The 19,676-nt window shown below is 37.7% G+C and overlaps 5 protein-coding genes across 35 annotated transcripts in view; 2 read left to right on the top strand and 3 right to left on the bottom strand.

The window, feature by feature from the left end:
* The window catches only part of LOC113507684 (TLD domain-containing protein 2), a 93,743-nt gene extending 85,470 nt beyond the window's left edge, over positions 1–8,273 (top strand). For 19 of the 20 annotated variants that reach the window (XM_026890600.1, XM_026890597.1, XM_026890598.1 and 16 more), the window contains 5 exons: positions 4,516–4,634; positions 5,089–5,248; positions 6,077–6,233; positions 6,634–6,739; positions 6,940–8,273. In XM_026890600.1, the coding sequence (XP_026746401.1) occupies positions 4,516–4,634; positions 5,089–5,248; positions 6,077–6,233; positions 6,634–6,739; positions 6,940–7,075 (678 nt within the window). In that variant the 3' untranslated portion in view covers positions 7,076–8,273. Of the gene's footprint in view, positions 1–2,065; positions 3,018–4,515; positions 4,635–5,088; positions 5,249–6,076; positions 6,234–6,633; positions 6,740–6,939 lie in introns of those variants that run through there. The other variant, XM_026890604.1, reaches the window with a different exon arrangement.
* A 516-nt stretch (positions 8,274–8,789) lies between these two features.
* LOC113507683 (zinc finger MYM-type protein 1-like) lies at positions 8,790–12,681 on the bottom strand. The gene is made up of 2 exons (XM_026890585.1): positions 11,613–12,681; positions 8,790–11,204 (listed from the first exon to the last, which is right to left on the bottom strand). The coding sequence occupies exons 1-2, from the start codon at positions 11,781–11,783 to the stop codon at positions 8,790–8,792; spliced, it is 2,586 nt and encodes an 861-aa protein (XP_026746386.1). The 5' UTR covers positions 11,784–12,681.
* Positions 12,682–13,074: 393 nt separating this feature from the next.
* On the bottom strand, positions 13,075–15,253 carry LOC113507690 (RNA guanine-N7 methyltransferase activating subunit-like). Of its 10 annotated transcripts, none has more exons than XM_026890617.1 (4): positions 14,732–14,829; positions 14,450–14,649; positions 14,211–14,376; positions 13,404–13,530 (listed from the first exon to the last, which is right to left on the bottom strand). In XM_026890617.1, the coding sequence occupies exons 1-4, from the start codon at positions 14,811–14,813 to the stop codon at positions 13,487–13,489; spliced, it is 492 nt and encodes a 163-aa protein (XP_026746418.1). In that variant the 5' UTR covers positions 14,814–14,829; the 3' UTR covers positions 13,404–13,486. The 10 variants fall into 10 exon arrangements, with proteins under 10 accessions (XP_026746422.1, XP_026746426.1, XP_026746419.1 ...); XM_026890616.1 differs by having other exon boundaries at positions 13,409–13,530; positions 14,189–14,376; XM_026890621.1 differs by lacking the exons at positions 14,211–14,376; positions 14,450–14,649; positions 14,732–14,829 and adding an exon at positions 15,184–15,253 and having other exon boundaries at positions 13,075–13,530.
* LOC113507689 (prenylated Rab acceptor protein 1-like) lies at positions 15,216–17,821 on the top strand. Of its 3 annotated transcripts, none has more exons than XM_026890615.1 (7): positions 15,216–15,414; positions 15,939–16,041; positions 16,356–16,459; positions 16,558–16,642; positions 16,717–16,722; positions 16,900–17,008; positions 17,234–17,821. In XM_026890615.1, the coding sequence occupies exons 1-7, from the start codon at positions 15,344–15,346 to the stop codon at positions 17,335–17,337; spliced, it is 582 nt and encodes a 193-aa protein (XP_026746416.1). In that variant the 5' UTR covers positions 15,216–15,343; the 3' UTR covers positions 17,338–17,821. The 3 variants fall into 3 exon arrangements, with proteins under 3 accessions (XP_026746416.1, XP_026746414.1, XP_026746415.1); XM_026890613.1 differs by having other exon boundaries at positions 15,216–15,435; XM_026890614.1 differs by lacking the exon at positions 16,717–16,722 and having other exon boundaries at positions 15,217–15,435.
* Positions 17,822–17,829: 8 nt separating this feature from the next.
* On the bottom strand, positions 17,830–19,671 carry LOC113507695 (prenylated Rab acceptor protein 1-like; the record flags this gene model as incomplete). Its single annotated transcript, XM_026890633.1, has 6 exons — positions 17,830–18,417; positions 18,643–18,751; positions 18,929–18,934; positions 19,009–19,093; positions 19,192–19,295; positions 19,612–19,671. Coding segments are annotated over 6 exons (468 nt in total), but the record flags the coding sequence as incomplete, so codon positions are not given.
* Positions 19,672–19,676: the final 5 nt, after the last annotated feature.

Here is a 19,676-nt window from a genome sequence, read left to right as displayed (position 1 = left end):
TTCTTACCGTCTTTTAATTTGTTCATGATCAAATCTCGTAAGAAACTACACATTCCAATTGGGCTGCGTATATGAGAGCAAAAAAAAATAACCGGTATCTGTTTTTACACACCTATATCAGGCATGTTGTAGGCCCCACGATCGTTTCTATTGAAAACTGATCTCGTTATCGCGTGAGCAACATTAATGTCCAGCATAGGCTCCGCCACGTGTTCCCCGACCAATTGTTGTTTATGCACCGATAAGATTGTTTGACAAAGCTAAGATTACTTTTTAACATTCTTTTAATATTAGTTGATAGGTAACACACTTTCTTCCGAATTGTTAACTATTCGTGTAACGTTTATTCGTTAATTATAACCTATTCGTTTAGATTTTTTTAAATGAGCCTCGCATTAACGCATTTGATCCTTGTGTCGCGGGGGGTTTCACAAACATTCAAGTGCAGGCAAAAAGACACCCTAACTTAGGACAAGCATTCTTGGGTCACACAAAATGCTTGGCGTACCCGGGGATTGAAACAGCGACACATCACGTCCAGTGGGTTTGGCGTAATGGCCTCAAGCACTCGGCTGTCCGTGCATTCAAAAGGTCGTAGCTAAACCATCCAATATGGAAAACAGAGGAGTTTTCCATATTTCGTAAACATCAAATTTTCCACCAGTAAAGGAGGTCAGCAGCTTTGTGGTATAAAATAAACAAGGTCTAGGAAATATTGATTAATTCACTCTATAATCCGGTACTCCAGATATGTGTGTGTAGGGGCCGCGCGGATCATGAAACACCATGTATGGGCACCGTGCGAGCTTTGTTTTTTATATCATTGTATATTCATGAGGTAATTTTATTTCTTGCCACTTGTTAGTCAATATTGTAACTCTAGTCTAGATAATGTTTGTAATCATTCTTCGGCTGTCAGAAATAAATGTGTTTCGGATTAAATTGCATTACTTACAATAACGTTTTCGATACGGTTGATGATGCATGTATTTTGCATTGTTTTGTTTATGGGATTATACAACATATAAATTAAAATAAATAATATTTATCTAATCGTTGCCAAGCCATTCATTACCAATCTTTAGTTGTATAACAATTATTACAGTAGAACTTGTCATCTTATTGGCAAAAAAAAGAACCGTGCCAAAAAATCTCAATTCAAAATAAATATGTATTATATGTGATATGTCACAATGAATATGTATATAATTATATTAAATGTCTAAATATAAACATATTTACGTAAACAATGCGTTACATTGACTTCGATAATCAAAAGATCATCGGACTTATATCGATATCTTTTTATTGAACATCTATATTAAGGCTGGAGTAGGTATACGCTAGAATAAACTAACTCTCGATGATTATAACAGGAAAAATGAAAACCTGTCTGTCAACGTTCTCATCTATGACCCATTCACGTAATACGTTATTCATTTTACTCAATACTCGATACGTTAAATGCTATCAACTTAGGTGGGTGTCACATAAGGATATAGATTTGGAACATTGTGAGTCCTGTCTGAGGCAACAGAATTAGAATTAGGAGAAGGGCTATTATAGATATTGAGAATTTTAATATAAATCTGCTCTTCAATTTTGTACAGAGCTATTATAGAGCCTGCAGGTGTACCATATTCATCTTTGACCAGTACAATATTCATTGATACGATATTATCTAAAAAGATGCATTCATGTGTGCAAGACTGAATTTAGTGAAAGTGGGCTATTAATAATTATTCGAAAATAAATAAAAAAAACTCGTAAATCTTAACTAAATTAGTAGAGATAGAAAAAATAACAGTAGCCTCGATAAACCAACCCATTTATTCACTTTCATAATATAGACGGAGTTAATTATACGTTAAGGTTCATTTTCCATAGATGTTATATAATTGTCAGACCCTATAAATGGACATTGATGAAGGATTGCCGTCCTGGCTGCCAACGCGCAAGTTTTTATTGTAACAGTTTAGCCTCGCTCCCTTTTCCTACCAGTCTTATTTTACCCTTTTACATACATTTTATCTATATTTTTTTCGTGGAATGATATTTGTTTTGTTTTAAGAAATGATTGGATATTTTGTGTATTAGAAGCGGTCATGCTAGTTCCATTTGCACATTTTCATCTCGATGTCACACGGATCGCGTGTTCTGGTGTTCAGATATTCAGATTTGTGTCACACTTTCATATAAATGATTCACTTTCTTTTCCTGTCTTCTTTAAATTTAAACAACAATATTTTTGGTCATCTTCGACACCGTTATCATATTAAGTATGCCTTTAATAGACCACGAGGTAGACATGGTATTACTAAATGAGTTCGCGATTAAGTATTGGTGACGCTCACGTATTCGATTTCTTTCATTGGCCCAACCCTCAATTCAAAAGATTGTTATCAGGAGATATTTATTGCCATTTAATTGCCGCAGTAAATCCGTAATCCGACTCTAATCCACATATTGTTGAACCACATTCGAGCTTAGCTGAAGATAAAGGCAATAGATTAAGACTGTGACGAAATTTCTTATAGGATGAGGCAACGACATTCGTCAGTTCAGACAACGCCGCGAATGCATTCACTCGCTCTGACTGGCATGATATAGGGCCTACACCCAGGTCATGTAAATTTCTAGTCTTCAATCGAGCTTATGGGAATAAGATAACAAATACAAAATGTCCCCCGTTGGGATTCAACCTTAGCGCATCGTCGCATTAGCTAGAAGCAGTGAATAAGTACTTGTTACCAATAAATCTCCGTGGTTCCGCCTCAACATATTGCACCATATACAACAATAACGACGACTTAAATACATATCAATCGATTGATAAAATAATAATGTTACGTTTGCTACGTCGACTCGCGCGCACCATCGCGGCTAAGGTGCGGAAAATAGAGATGATAATGTTTAATGCATCGATGCGGAGGAGGGGCACGATACACTCGGTGTGCGACCGGGGCACGCTGGGGCACGCGGCGCGCAGGCGCGGGACCATACACTCCATATGCGAGGTGAGGACTCACATGCACCGGGCTACTATAGGGACTAGCGGCTAGTTTCCCAAATGCCGAACAAAATTAAAAAAAGTTCATTAATATCTCCCAAAATTTTAAGTCCGGTTTTGGCTCATTAATTGTGTTTGACAACTAGTTTAATCGGACAGCCTTTCAGAAACTCGGGGTCAGTCAGTTTTAAGAGGTCTTTCGCTGCGAGCCTTGCGAAACGTACAACTAAAGAATTCGAGAAACATCTACTTAATTATGACATAAGTTTTATTAGAATGATTTAAATTCCGTTGCCCAATTAACATTGCAATACAAGCTGTGTTGAGCAATTATCTTGTTTTACCTACTTAAGACGGTGCCACCTGATGTCAAACGTGCTTCATAGTTTATGCATATAAATAGACAAATAAATTAGTTCTTTTTTAAATTGATTGTATGTATTTTTATACTTGACTGTAACTTAAAAATGTGCTCGTATTTTTCTTGAACCTAGAACCTTCTTCTGTAAATATCACCATCTGTAGTGTCTTGACTTGTATAGTCTCTACATTCTAGTTTGTATTGACACTCTTCTTAATAGTAACAAAATAATATTTATCTAGATTATATTATTAAGGAAGTTATTGGATACAATGCTGTGTATTATAATACTATTAGTTGGAGTAGTGCGCACGAACACGCACTGTTCACTGTGAATGTTGAATGTGAACTGTAGCTCGGGAATGCGTCACCTGCTAGTGCATCTTGTCGACTTGCCACTGTCATACATCCACCGTCTTACTACAAAAACGTATAAAATAAGAATTGTATGTGTGTAAAAACCTTTTTTGTGGTAAGACTCTCAGTGTTGCCGTTTCAAAGATGTATTGAGGCTTATAAAAAGCGGCGACACCGTGATATTATTATCATTCACTAATCATTGCAAAAACTTTTTCATATCAGTATCCATTTGTACATACCATTTTCAGCATGTTTTTTTAAGATCGTATAAAATATAAATAGTCCCCGTTATGATTACTGGATCTTGTAGACAAATTAGCTGTTTGAAATTCCTTGCACTACATAGCCAAAATTACTTTTTTCCTTCTGAAAGAATGTTACATTGATATTACCTAATCAGCCCAGTTTTTGTTTATGAGCCGTTTTACGTAAATTTTATCAAATTACCGATCATAAAACAATAAGTTTAATACGTGGCTGTTACGAATGTTGCGATATCGACTCAGTTAGTGATTGCAAATCAATCAACAACTGTTGCAATTACCTCAAAAATTCTCTCTTTTTTTCTGCAAAGCCTTAAATTTCTTTCCCAAAAACCTTTGAATTTTAGGTAACTTTCTCTCTAAGATTACAAAAAAAGTAAAGGACAGAAAGACCTATCTATTTCCTGTATTTCATTTGATAGATATAAACACATTATTGTAAAAGGTTGTGAATTGATTTTGAGTATTAATTCGTTGATGTTTGAGTATAGTTTGTTATAACGAGTATGTGTGTTATATAGGTGCTGTCGATGAGCGATGAGCTTCGCCGCGCGCTATACTCGTCGGGCGCCTCCATCGACATGGAGTTCTCGCCGCCCGACCTCATCGGCACCTCGGAGGTATTCACCATGGAACACAGGTAATAACAACACTTCTATAGCATATACTTTCATAAACGATATTTTGTTTTAAATGTTTATTTGAGAACCACAAAGACTTCACCTCAGGGTGACTTTTTACTTAGGTGGGGCTACATTTGAGCATTATACTGGTCAACAATATGCTCATGTAAGAACACCGATTGCAACGTTTGAACGCAACTTGTAATTTATAAAACTCCGTTACTGGTACGGCGAGGCACTACTACACATACTGTAGCGTTATGCGTGCTTATAACACTGCATTGTAAACTTAAAAACATTCGTAGTTACATCTTGTTCGCCCGAGTTACTGAACTTATTTACCCTGTTCTTCTAGAGCACTTTGTAACTCTTTAATCTTACTGTTTTCTTATTAAAATATGCTTATAATTATGGTTATAATGTTAACCTTTTGAGCGACACTGCATTACAAAGTTGTGTATTATTTTCCAGAGAGAAGTTGTGCTCGGTGTTGCCGGCGCGCGCGCAGGGCTACATGTGGTCGCTGACGTTCAGCACGAGTCAGCACGGGTTCTCGCTCGCCTCCATGTACCGCAAGATGCAGCGCGTCGACAGCCCCGTACTGCTCGTCATACAAGACACAGACAACAATGTAAGCATAACCTTCTTTTTCTAAGCCTCGGAAATCTTTATCGACTTCTTCGGCCCTCGGGTTTGCCGAAGAGGTATTTGGGTGGACTCCTACCGGTGTAACCACCGGAGTGCTTCACCCTTCCCTTGTACGATCAGGGGAACGCACCATGAAAGACTATACAAAATACCGCGATCCCAGGCACTAACGCCTCTTTCTAGGAGCTTCAACAATGTAAGCACGTGCCTAATAAAACAATATACATTGTTAATTTTAAATCTATTTTTGTATTTTTTCCTCTTACAGTTTGTTACTCGATTAATCTGAAGCGTTAAATTTAAATATTACGTCACGTTCTGCACGGTTTGTTTTACTTGTATTGATTTTACCGTATAACGTAATAATCATACAAATTCCTCGGAATGAAGTACTATGTGGTAGCATTGCTTATTTTTTTTTACTATGAAGAGCATAAGCGGGGTTCACACAGAGGAACAAATTATTATTTAATTTTTGAAAATCTCTAGTCTGCTATTCGCGTAAGCAAAATTGGTCTCCAATACAGAAGCATTCGATTGAATTACACATTGGTTTGAAGCGATCTCTCCAATCCATGCCATTTGACTATTTACTAGTAAACTTTTACAAAGCTATCCCCAGAATCATAATTATGATGAAGTAGTTTAGACTATATAATTCTGTCTCATTTATAATTACTTATTTAACAACCCTAATTAATTAATAATCACAACTTATTTATTGATTAAATAATTATCATAAAAAGTCATCATCATTACTATGTATCACGACTCTACACATATTCGTAACATACATATAATACATTGGCAGGTGTTCGGCGCCCTGACGTCGACGGCTCTGCACCCGTCGGAGCACTTCTACGGCACCGGCGAGTCGCTGCTGTTCTCGTTCCAGCCCGTGGAGGACACGCGCCGGGCCTCGCAGCCCGCCGACACCGACAAGGAAGACAACAAGGATGACAAGGATGGTAAGGAAGAAGATATTATTTAGCAATTCAGAAAAGTAGTTCAGCGATATCCGCAGAATTATGAGACATTTTTGATATTCCTAAGTGAAGTAATTTGGTTGCCTGCACCGATGGTTGAGGTCACCACGCCAAAACAACTGTGTGTGTCGTGTAGCGTTTTGGATCCACTTGACTTGTATGTTTGTGAAACCCCCCGCGACACAAGGATTAAATCCCTTAGTGCGGGAGTCGTTTATTTTAAGAAAAATAATCTGGTAAATGAACGAATATGACTTATAGTCTATCGACGCAGTCTTTTAGGACATTCTCCCTGTTTACAAATATTTAAGGAGATTTTGAACCAGAAAATTTCTAGTGTTTTCTTAATAATTACTTATTGTGTTTCTTTTTATGTTTGCAGATCAAGTAGCGCCCGTAAAAACTAAGTTCAAGTACTGGGGCTGGACTGGCGATAACATGTACTTCATTCGCGGCAGCAACGATAACATCTCGATCGGCGCCGGCGAGTAAGTATCGCGATTTGCCACTAACAGGAAAATAAACAAACTTCAACTTACGTGTACTTTATATAACACTCAGTATGCAAATAAATGTTTTTACTATTACAAAATGATTATTATAGATTCAAGGCTGTAGGTATTCATTAGCAACGTAAATAATCTATTTGAGAGCGCAGGTACTGATGTAATGAATTCTGTTTGCGCAGCGGCAAGTTCGGGCTGTGGCTGGACGGCGACCTGTACCTGGGCCGCACGCAGCGCTGCAAGACGTACGGCAACGAGCCGCTGACGACGCGCGAGGACTTCATCGTCAAGATCATGGAGTGCTGGACCTTCATCTGAGCGCCGCGCCCTCTGCTCGAGCCGGGCCGCAGCCACGCTGCCCTCCCACGCATAGCGCTACACTACTCTACTTTCAAATCAACAAATAAGCTTTAGATTATCTTATGAAATTTGCTACGAAGATTTGACACTTTTACAAGTCAGTCTTTTCGACTTTAGTATCGATGAGTCTGAAAACGATTTTGTACTCGCATTGTGACTCGAAACGTAGAGCGGCGCAGACCGACCTCGATCGGCCGTCTGAAGACAATATTATTAACGTCTACGCGCATTTCTAGTCAAATGTACTGAAACCTGACCAATGTTTTCATCCACTCCGAATTTAGAGGCGTGTTCGGATACGAGTGCGGAGCCGGAGCATTCATCCTAGTCAATTGTCATTTGTGTGTAAGTTACGGAGGCGTCTGGACGGGCCCGGCCGCCGGCGGGCGGGGCGACGTGCCCCACGCCGATAATTATTACGTGTCAATTCATACAATTAATATTGTGCATTGTTGTTAAGGAAATTAAAGGCATATTTGTAACTATAAAAATCTGTATGTTATGTAGAACTTTATATATTAACGAATCAATCATTACATACCTACTATATGTTTAGCGCCGACTAAAGGCGCGTCCACTAGTGTCCAGTATCGAGCAATGTAACACGCATTAATTTTATGAAAGTGATTCTTGTTCAAATTGATTGATTACTCGCTTCGGAGGTATTTGGTGGTGTTTGGCAAAGCGAAAGCTATAACGAATCTTGCCAAGGAGCCGAGAGCCTCGAGCCGCTCGCGTGAAGCCCGCGCAGGATCGGTGACACTGTCAGTATAAATATTTTATTTATTAATATTTTGTGTAGATTTTGTATGTTATGTTGTCGTGTCTGATTGTATTGAGTCATAATATTAAGTTAGTGAGCATAATTATGTTACACTTGTACTGTGATTTGATTATTATGGTTGCATTTTTTCACTTATTGGAGCGTTGTCACTGATTATTACCTACATACCATGATGTGCTGATCGCAGTTTAGTGAATATCTAACATATCCTTATCATCCATGTCATTGATGTCATACCTAAATGTTAACGATAGCCTACGGGATACGAACACGCAATCAAATAGTTTTCAAGAAACCATAGATTATTTTCGTGATGTGACGCTTCAGTACAGAGATGAGTAGCCAATATATGAATATTATTAATTAAATAAATAGTAAAAAAAAACTAAAATAGTTATCTTAGAATGCTTGATGAATGTAATCGTCATTGTGCTTAGTAATCGTTAGCATGATGTTACTCAGATCTATCTGGTCGTATAACATATTATGTATCGTGTGGTGTGAGCTCGCGCGCCAGCACCGCGCCGCGCGCTTCTCACCGCTGTGGCCAGTATAGTGGCGTTGTTTATTATTTTTGTTCGTGTACTGTATATACAACATATTCTTATATGAGATTAGATCAGGGACTGAATAACCCGAAAATTACGGTATGTTTAAATAACGGTATGACGTCATACCGTAAAAAAATTGTTACCGCTATATTTGGATACCTAATTTTATTTCGGTACCTTAATTTTTGGGTACCAATATACAGTGGCGTAGCGTGCCATTTTGGCGCCTGGGGCGGGAGACCCACTTTGCCGCCCCCATTCTATAGGTGCTTAATTAAAATTAAATTGCACAGGCAATGAGATACTTTTTATTGAAGAAAAAATTGGATGAGCGGTTTTACAAGCGGATTCTACGAGCCTTATGAGCAGCGAAGTCAGAAATAACTTTGTCAAAATCAATATTAGCAGCCAATTCTTGTTCAATCGACAATATAGCCAAGTTTGATAATCTAGCGGAGCTCATAGTAGATCTGAGGTAATTTTTTATTAGCTTCAACTTCGAAAAACTTCTCTCACAGCTTGCCACACTAATCGCCAAAGTCAAATATATACGAATCAAGATGACTATATTTGGAACCGAAATTCCGAGATTCAGTTTTTGAATGAACTGGAGGAGCTCCAGTGGTCCTTTACCACTTATATCTTCCTCTGATTCAGAACAGGCAATAAATTGCTGGAGACGCTTCCGCTCCATCTGAAACTCGTCCTTGTCGATGTCTTCTAATACATGGGAAAGATCACACTCGAACTTGCTGTCCAAAAGTTTTGCTGGCATCAAAAATCCGAACTTGTCCGATATTTCTTGAATTTGCTGGAATCGAGTCGTCATTTCTTGAATGATCTTGTCCAATGATGCGAACACCTCTCGACGGATTTCCTGCTCGTGAGACAAAGCTGCATCTGCAGAAGATTCATCGCCATGCATGCGTTTTTTCCTGCGAATTCTTCTCGTTTTGAGTTCGATTCCGAGTTTTTCGCAAAGAGTCTTAGCAAAGTCAATTGCTTCTTGCACTAAACGGTCTCTACTTTCCACTAAGAGGGTTTTCAAAGCGCAGAGTTTCTGAGCACACTTATCCACACTTAGTCCTCGTTGCTGCAGGTAAATCTGTGCGTCATCTACTTCAGGTAGCACTGCAGCCCAAAAGCCAAGAAAAGTTAGGAAGTTAAATGACTGCATGGCTGTCAGGAGAAGACTGGCTCCCGATCTTGTTTCGGAAGTTTGAGATGAATCTGTTAATTGTTCCAGTACCTCAAGAACTCCCTCAAACTTATTTTTAAGCATCTTGACAGCTACATGTCTAGCGCTCCAACGCGTTTCAGTGACTCGTTTCACTGCTTGACCTGTGACGGCAACCAAAGCGTTCCATCTAACAGTTGATGCAGAAAAGAAGGCAAATAGCTTCTCTAGAATTCCAAAAAACGTCACCGAATTCACTGATTCAGAAGCAGTGTGTACCCCAGCCAAGTTTAGTGAGTGGTTTGTGCATGCAACGAATAGAGCTTTCGGATTTAGTGCTTTAATCCGGGCTTGAACTCCATTGTGGATCCCTGACATTGTGGCAGCATTGTCATAAGCCTGTCCTCTCAGATTCTGTATGTCCAGTCCGTCTGATGTTATCTTCGCGATTATATCGTTGCTGAGATCTTCTGCATTTTTTCCTTTTGGTTGGAAGAAGTCAATGAAAGATTCTACCACAGCGACTTTTTCTCCTTCGATATGTACGTATCGCAGAACTTGGCTCATTTGGTCATTGTGGGAGATGTCTGGTGTACTGTCGAAGATTACGCAATAATATTTAGCTTTTTGAATACGACGGATGATGGTGGATCGAACTTGCTGTCCCAGTAAATTTATAAATTCATTCTGGGTTTCTGGAGACAGATATGAAACTGACACTCTTGCTCCCAGCTTTATCTTTGTCAGGTGTTCCATTAGAAGAGGATCGTATTCAGCTAGGAGGTGCACTAACTCTAGAAAGTTCCCGCGATTGCCACTATCATCTCCTCGAATGTCTTCTCGATGTCCTCTGAAGGCCAGATTCTGTTTGGCTAAGAACTGGATAATATTCAGCAACCTGTACAATACATCCCTCCATTTCTTCTCCTCACTTTCGAAAACTTCTTGTTGTTTCTGATCGATGGTTGCTTTACAGTTCAGGCAAACTTCCAACTCCTTCCATTTCAAGAAACTCTGTTCATGGCCCAGGTTATTTTCATGGTCTCCGATTCTTGGATTTAGCTTCCACCATTTGTTGAATCCTTCTTCAGATGCGAAGTTCGAGCCGGAATTGCCAAACAGCTTGCAAGAAAAACAATACAAAGACTGCTTCAGAGGCGAGTACACCAGCCATGTTCGGAGAACCTTTTCGCCATTAGATAATGGTTTGTAGAACCACTCTTTGGTTAGTTTTCGGGTACCGCCTTTCGTTGAAGTCCCTGAGCGAACAACATCGGCAAATTTGGAATCGATGTGCTGTACTGAGTCAGACCCGCGACGTACTAGAAGCGTTCTGACTTCGTCGGTCATAGGAGAAGGCCAGCAACCTACATCGTCGAGATTCACATCTTTGACTTCGGCAGGAGCAGAAGGCACGATTTCAATTATGTCTTCTTTGGCAACATTCACTTTTTCTGCAGGCTTATGACTAGATGCTTGAGGCACATCTGGTGAGTCGACTTCGTCTTGACCCTGCTCTGTGGTGGGACCAGAACTACTTCCAACTGCGACGCCAGGCACGTCTTCTTCTTGTGCCTGTAAAATAAGTTATGTATTCCCATGAATATTGGCTAGAAGACACGTTAGAATTTCAAATAAGTATTTTAACTATCACAAAACAAAAGTGGTTTTGGTGACGGCGCGGCTAAATGAAAAATTATGTTACCTACCATAAATAATCAAGTGATCAAAAAACAAAGAAAATATTCCTAGACATTTACAAAACATTCCCAATACAAAATTTCATCTTATTTTGTTTAGCGGCTTAGGCTATAGAGCTGACAACTAAAAACAAACGCACATACATACACATTTTGATTTTTTACTTTAGATAAAGAACCTTGCAATTTATTGCGAGCGACCCAGCCAATAAAATGTCTAAAATAACTGGAGTAATTCTAGGCCACACACGATTCTAGATGGAGGAATCATATATCTACTTACACTGGAATCACTTCCACTGCTGCAGGATGCCACCGAAGACGTTAACGTGGCTTTCGAACCAGAACTAGAACTGAAATATTTCAGTAATGCACCTTGAGACTTTTTCGCATCTGCTGCTTTCTTAGCCCTTTTTTTGCGGAATTCCGCACCGCTTTCTTTGACTCTTTTCATTTTCAAAAACTAATTCAAAGATTGGGTAAAGATCTAAATGTTTAGTTTTAGAAGATTCAATAGTATTTAAAAGATCGAAACACAATCAAAACGACTTTCGTTCCGTATCCAAAACTCTCGCAAAACAAACATACGAGTAATGCGTGATTGCGTAATGGCACTTCACGATGCACTAAAACAAACAAAGTACCTACAAATGAATGCGTAGTACTAATTCAATGAGTGCGAAAGAGAGGCATCGACACGGGCCGACTCGTAAAACAAAAGATTTCAGATTCAGATCAACTCGGTTCGCGCGCGTTGCCTCGCCGGCGCGGCGGGCGGGCGGCGCGGCGTGATGCGATGTTGCCGTTCGTATGTAAACAAACAAACCTTATAAAGAGCTCTGTCAGTAATTTAGCAATTTTTCTTTTAAATAAATTTTAAAAAATCCTTTGTGCGCAAAATTTTATATAAAAATGGAAAATTATACTGTGTAATGAAATGAATGAATCATAGATCAGATCTCAACCCGCTTCAACGGCGACATTTTGCCGCCCCCGCGGGCTGCCGCCCGGGGCGGGCCGCCCCCTCCGCCCCACCCACGCTACGCCACTGCCAATATAAAAAGGTATATTTCGCTAGCAGTACTTAGCCGTTACTAAATAAAGGTATGAAAAAGATGGAAAGACGAAGAAAACAGGATTGTTGCCGGCGCGCACGGTCGTGCCTTGGCCTTGACCACCCTTTTCGGTGCCTCGCACCCCTCGCCCACGTCCCGCAACTGTCAACGCTATATTTTTCGGTACCGATATCGCATAAAGGTTAAATAGCGGTATACCCTAACTTTTATTTTTTTAAGGTACACTTATTTTATACCGGTAGCGTAACCTTATACCGTAACCCCTTTCAGTCCCTGGATTAGATGAGATATAATATATATATATTTTTGTGACAGGCCACGCGAAATAACTATTGTTTATATCGATGGTAGAAGTACAAGTACCAAAAATTGTCCCAGGTGTTGATGGAGTATCAAATATAGCGCGTGCGTCTATTCATGCAGAATATGTTGACGTTGTTATTGTTTGTGTACATCAGGAATGTAATAGATGAACTTAGGTTTTAAAATTATATCGGCATAATTATTGTTATAAATTAATAATCATTAGACTTGTTGAGTAGCAGTGAGAATTAAAATATTTATTTATTCCGTTATAGTTTCCATCTTACGGTTGCTGTAGCTACATTACTTTATCGGTGATGATTTATTATGTAATTCTAAGTTGTTAAAATGTAAATCAAGCCATAATAATTGAGAATATATTCTTTTGAGAAAGAAAATGTTTTATTTTTTATTATAATACAAATTTGATGCTAACATGGTTGTCAATAATGATATCTGTGTCGTTGTTGGCGGTATCCCTGCCCCGAGTCTTCGTGGTAGTCGTTGTATCCCCTGTGGTCCCTCCTGTCGTCCCGCCTGTCGTACCCACGGTCCCGGTGGTCGGGGCGCTCGTACGGATGGTGCCGCCTGTTGTTGCGTCGGTCGAAGCGGCGCCCAGAGTTGGGAATCCACCAGGAGTCAAGTATGGGTGGCTTGGACAACTCTTCATTGTACACTTTCATAAAATCATCATCTTTCTCAGTGAATCTATCTTTCAGTTCTTCCTCACACTTAGCTAAGAATTCTAATTCTTCAGCTGTCAATGATTCAGCCATATTTAGTTAGATGTACCTTCAGGGTACACAGTCAAAGAGTTGAGGACTGAAAAAAACAAGTTTGGCCTTTGTAAAATATAAGTTTCCAAAGAAAATGAAGGGCGCGTCAAAGGCACGTGATAAAATGCGATCTTAAATTACTGTGTAAATAGAGGTTTGGGTAAACTTGACCTTGGCTTAAGTTGTGGATACATATTCGAGATATGATGCATAAAAAACAGATTATTTTCACAACTAATAGTGATATAACAGGTTTTTTCAATCCTAAACAAGTGAGACAGATGTGTAATATGAATTTTATGAAATTGGTCTTAAAGACAAAGAATACATCCCTTTTCAATTAACAGTAACTCACTCCACCGAAGCAGAATGGATTTAAACAAACCTTTGTACACACGTAGTTTATATTCTGCACGTAAATACAGATTACAAAGATAGTTTTAAGCTTAATTGTATGTTCCGGTTTGAGCAAAGTAATGATCTTGAACCAAATGCAATGATGGTGTTATGAAACAATTACAGAATGAACTGTCAAGCAGTAAACTGTTGTAGAACTTTATAACGGATACCCAAATATGAATAAAGACAAGAACAAACCATATCCACAACACAAGATGATGATAGATGCCAAGGCATGAAATAATACCACAGCTAGCCTAGATCTCAATGTCAACATTCAATAAACTTATCACAAATACAATCACCTATAAAAATTATAATATTTACAACTTTCGCTGATAAGAGTTGTCATGATGAGCCCATAAAATGTTTTTGATGGTTTCTCTAAACTAAGGTTGATAGGTTCAAAGACAAATCCAACATAGGCTCCACAGTCTGGGCACACACAGGGTTTCCAGCGGTAACCAGGAAACCAAGAAGTACTTTCTTCCCACTGAAATTGTTGTAAGGCATTATGGTGGTAAAAGACATTGAGCAAAAATAGAACATTCATTAAAATGTATTACCTCCCCAGTAGGTACACAAGTCGAAAGGCTAAAGGATATCACTGGATAGTGGAAGAATACACTAGTTGAGAACACTTGCACTAAGACCTCTTTAGAGTACAAAGTATCATTGAAAGAGTACCAAGATCTCGAGCTTGTCTTTGAAATTATTGATTCAGAGGAAGCCAGGTCGCTGCCACAAGAACGGCATAATATGAACTCTGAAATATTAATAAATTTACCTTTGGGTTATTAAATGAAAACCAAAATGCTTCTACAATTAGATCAACGTAATTTATCTACCGTCTTGTACAGTCAAGCGAACATCTCCAAAAGTTGTCACAAATGCCAGAGTAAAAAGTAAATATAATACACTAGACATCATTATTAAAAAAACGCGTGAATACCTTATTATAGAACAAGTAAATAAATTGATTAATCGCACTTGTCCTGACTAACTGTTCCACTGCATACTATTTAGCCAATTTGTTTATTATCGCTAGAGATTTGACAATTGATTGAATTTGATTGGCAATATTGGCATATCTAACCAATGACGTGGGTTAAGCGTTTTGTTATTCCAAACTCTAAACATATTTCTGTATGTCTTTTCGTTATGCAATTGTCTTTTTAATGCAAAACATTGTTATTCAAGGTGGCCAGAACTCTAACTAAGACTTTAAGTTGTTGCTTCTATATAATAGTTACCTAGCGATTCTTTGAATATTAAATTAAAATTACATTCATATTCATACCAAGCCAAGTTTACATTTGACACTGACATTTATATCATAACTTGCTTTGCTTGATTGAATGATGACAAATTGAACAATTGTGTACCGACAAACTGCCGTGTAAATTAGGATCGTTCTGGTTGAAATATATTAAAGACAACAGTTTGAAGATATCTGCAAAATGTCTGAAAACGTTAATATTGATCTTTCGGGAGAAATTAATGCTACAGTAGAAAAGAAAGGTTTTCAAAAGTATGTCAATGAAGTGGAATTGTAAGTCTTATAATAACAAATTTTCGCTACGTGGTGTTTTCTTTGCTGTGTGATTTGTTTTGTTTATGCTACATCGTTCGCAATGATATGGTTACTCGCCATAAACATAATCTTCATTTTATCTTGAACGCGTGAGGGAGTAGGTACTTCACTACATTTGCCGAATAATTGTTCTTCTGGTACTAGCGTCTATAACGTATTTGATTTCTTTGATAACAGTTTATTGTTTTGATATGTTTTTAATGGCAAAATCTTGTTCACCGCCGTGCGGCATTATTTTTGAAGACAATATCTTTCATTATCTTGTAAACATGATTAACATAACAATCATTTTCTTTTATAATGGCATAGGTATACACCACATAGTGCTTTTCATATGATTTCCTATTAACAAACCTTCCTTCTATACATCTATTAATTCTTCTTCTTTATAGACCAAAGTTATTTTAATGATTTATCAAAAGTTTAAATTACATTCCTAATTGTTAGGAATCGTCTTCCAGGTTACTTCAGCATGTGCGCAGCGGTGCTGGGCCAGCTTTGCTTATGGGTGTCCTTGCATCACGCAGACCATGGACTCAATTTGTTGCTACTGACAACTTTAAAGTAAGAATACTCTTACAAAATACCTAATCTGTTAAATTGATAAAATTACACTACTTAAGATAGCCAGTATAATCAAACGGTACATAGTATGTGTAAAATATTCTTCAATTTACAATTAGTTGATTTATTATTTAGTAAGATAATCGTAATAGATGAGTTTTAACACTAGAATTAAATTATTTTATATATTATAACAATCACATTGATAAACTGTTGCGACATTTTATGAATGAAAAGTTAAAACAAAAAATGTTAAATACATTAACTAAGGTTTTATATCAAAATGTTCCTCTTATTAGCTTTTTTTGTTTCAGGCTCCACCATCTTTGCCTCGACTGTCCCGAAGATTTTATCGAAATGTGGAATATTTTCAAGCCAATTACCTGATGGTGTTTCTGGGACTATTTGCTTATTGCCTGTAAGTTATACAATTTTTATTTTGTAATTTATTAGATTATGTCCAAAAAGCTGAACTATCCAATATTTCTACATTCACCTATTGTCTTTTGTTTCAAGAATAACCACTCCACTTCTGCTGATTGCTATGGTAGCCAGTTTCTTTGGGTATAGAAAGCTAACATCAGGGCCCAATACTTGGAAGGTATGAATTAGTTATGATTAAACATACATTAAATACAAGTTCACAATTGGTAATTCTTTGGTTTGTTGTTTCAGCCAAAAGTAAGTTCATTCAGAGTAACTATTTGTTTTCTTAATCTTATTGTTTCATTTCATGATTAATATAAGTGTGTAAATATTAACTGACAGCTGTAAGGTTCTTTACCTATGACTAAACCTGTGTGTTAGGTTCTTTTCTTCCTTTTATTAATTAGATCTGTTCTACAACAACATTGTTAGATTGGTGGCTGGGAGTTGACTAAGCCACAGCAGTATGCAGTAGGGGCAGCAGGTTCCATGGCTTTATGCTGGCTTGCTGGGGCTGGAGCTGTGCTATTTTGGGTGTTAGGTGAGATCATCTGATGTACTAAATAATTACTTTGAAATCAGTTATTGAAACATATGCAGTGTGTTTTATCGAGACTATGGTAAAGCAGCGCGAACTACGCCATTGCGTTAATGTAATAAATGTACCTTTTTCATAATTCTCACCAGAGATTTTGCTACTAAACACAATTTTCTAATTACCTCTTGTAAGTTAATCGCCTATCCTAAAATGTGCAATGTGTTGCAGGCGCCACTGTTACGGTAGTGGCTTTGCATGCTAGCTTCTTCGATGCGGAGGCTTTGCCGGCTTCCGACGACCCGGAGCAGTTCCCCATGATAGAGCAGGTGTGACACGGCCACCTGCCGCTGTTCTTACCACCGCCCGGCCGCATCACCCACCGTATTAACGAACCAAACTGACACGCTTCGAATATGACAAATAGTTTGCAATACACATAATGCTTTTGGCGAGTCATTTTGACATTTCATACTAAATATTTTTGGTTAAAAGAAGTCTTCGTTATTAGCATACATATTTATCCATAGCAAAAGTTAACCAAAGACCGAATTGTCTTACCCTTCAAACTCTCATGCACTTTTTAGCTTAATACTTGGCGGGCCGGGTGACGCAGTCAGTGCAAAAACTAAAAGAGGATTAGTAAAATCAGTTTTCATTCTCTCCTAAAGTGTATAAGTATGTACTTAAATAATACTTATCGTTTATTTTTGTAATGTAGTCAAAGCAATTGATATGGTGTAATAAAAATAATTACCTATATTGCTCTAATGCAAGTTACAATTAAGCCAAGATTTTCAATGTATTTGTTATAATGTAATTTAAATTACATTATAACAAATACATTGAAAATCTTGGCTTAATTGTAACTTGCATTAGAGCAATATAGGTAATTATTTTTATTACACCATATCAATTGCTTTGACTACATTACAAAAATAAACGATAAGTATTATTTAAGTACATACTTATACACTTTAGGAGAGAATGAAAACTGATTTTACTAATCCTCTTTTAGTTTTTGCACTGACTGCGTCACCCGGCCCGCCAAGTATTAAGCTAAAAAGTGCATGAGAGTTTGAAGGGTAAGACAATTCGGTCTTTGGTTAACTTTTGCTATGGATAAATATGTATGCTAATAACGAAGACTTCTTTTAACCAAAAATATTTAGTATGAAATGTCAAAATGACTCGCCAAAAGCATTATGTGTATTGCAAACTATTTGTCATATTCGAAGCGTGTCAGTTTGGTTCGTTAATACGGTGGGTGATGCGGCCGGGCGGTGGTAAGAACAGCGGCAGGTGGCCGTGTCACACCTGCTCTATCATGGGGAACTGCTCCGGGTCGTCGGAAGCCGGCAAAGCCTCCGCATCGAAGAAGCTAGCATGCAAAGCCACTACCGTAACAGTGGCGCCTGCAACACATTGCACATTTTAGGATAGGCGATTAACTTACAAGAGGTAATTAGAAAATTGTGTTTAGTAGCAAAATCTCTGGTGAGAATTATGAAAAAGGTACATTTATTACATTAACGCAATGGCGTAGTTCGCGCTGCTTTACCATAGTCTCGATAAAACACACTGCATATGTTTCAATAACTGATTTCAAAGTAATTATTTAGTACATCAGATGATCTCACCTAACACCCAAAATAGCACAGCTCCAGCCCCAGCAAGCCAGCATAAAGCCATGGAACCTGCTGCCCCTACTGCATACTGCTGTGGCTTAGTCAACTCCCAGCCACCAATCTAACAATGTTGTTGTAGAACAGATCTAATTAATAAAAGGAAGAAAAGAACCTAACACACAGGTTTAGTCATAGGTAAAGAACCTTACAGCTGTCAGTTAATATTTACACACTTATATTAATCATGAAATGAAACAATAAGATTAAGAAAACAAATAGTTACTCTGAATGAACTTACTTTTGGCTGAAACAACAAACCAAAGAATTACCAATTGTGAACTTGTATTTAATGTATGTTTAATCATAACTAATTCATACCTTCCAAGTATTGGGCCCTGATGTTAGCTTTCTATACCCAAAGAAACTGGCTACCATAGCAATCAGCAGAAGTGGAGTGGTTATTCTTGAAACAAAAGACAATAGGTGAATGTAGAAATATTGGATAGTTCAGCTTTTTGGACATAATCTAATAAATTACAAAATAAAAATTGTATAACTTACAGGCAATAAGCAAATAGTCCCAGAAACACCATCAGGTAATTGGCTTGAAAATATTCCACATTTCGATAAAATCTTCGGGACAGTCGAGGCAAAGATGGTGGAGCCTGAAACAAAAAAAAGCTAATAAGAGGAACATTTTGATATAAAACCTTAGTTAATGTATTTAACATTTTTTTGTTTTAACTTTCATTCATAAAATGTCGCAACAGTTTATCAATGTGATTGGTTATAATATATAAAATAATTTAATTCTAGTGTTAAAACTCATCTATTACGATTATCTTACTAAATAATAAATCAACTAATTGTAAATTGAAGAATATTTTACACATACTATGTACCGTTTGATTATACTGGCTATCTTAAGTAGTGTAATTTTATCAATTTAACAGATTAGGTATTTTGTAAGAGTATTCTTACTTTAAAGTTGTCAGTAGCAACAAATTGAGTCCATGGTCTGCGTGATGCAAGGACACCCATAAGCA

Source organism: Trichoplusia ni, unplaced genomic scaffold (genome assembly GCF_003590095.1).
Source record: "Trichoplusia ni isolate ovarian cell line Hi5 unplaced genomic scaffold, tn1 tig00003069, whole genome shotgun sequence".
NCBI lineage: Eukaryota > Metazoa > Arthropoda > Insecta > Lepidoptera > Noctuidae > Trichoplusia > Trichoplusia ni.
Note: the sequence above shows the minus strand (reverse complement) of the source record. Positions and strands in the feature narration are given on the sequence as shown.

Bases quoted from the DNA above. Each gene is read 5' to 3' on its own strand.
- LOC113507683 (XM_026890585.1), bottom strand. From the start codon at position 11,783: ATGAAAAGAGTCAAAGAAAGCGGTGCGGAATTCCGCAAAAAAAGGGCT. The intron at 11,205-11,612 runs GTAAGTAGATAT...CTTATTTTACAG, and splicing joins GCAGTGGAAGTGATTCCAGT to GCACAAGAAGAAGACGTGCC.
- LOC113507690 (XM_026890616.1), bottom strand. From the start codon at position 14,813: ATGATGTCTAGTGTATTATATTTACTTTTTACTCTGGCATTTGTGACA. The intron at 14,650-14,731 runs GTAGATAAATTA...TTAATATTTCAG, and splicing joins TCGCTTGACTGTACAAGACG to AGTTCATATTATGCCGTTCT. The intron at 13,531-14,188 runs GTGATTGTATTT...TGTTTTTTTCAG, and splicing joins AAATATTATAATTTTTATAG to TCCTCAACTCTTTGACTGTG.
- LOC113507689 (XM_026890613.1), top strand. From the start codon at position 15,344: ATGTCTGAAAACGTTAATATTGATCTTTCGGGAGAAATTAATGCTACA. The intron at 15,436-15,938 runs GTAAGTCTTATA...ATCGTCTTCCAG, and splicing joins TATGTCAATGAAGTGGAATT to GTTACTTCAGCATGTGCGCA. The intron at 17,009-17,233 runs GTGAGATCATCT...AATGTGTTGCAG, and splicing joins TGTGCTATTTTGGGTGTTAG to GCGCCACTGTTACGGTAGTG.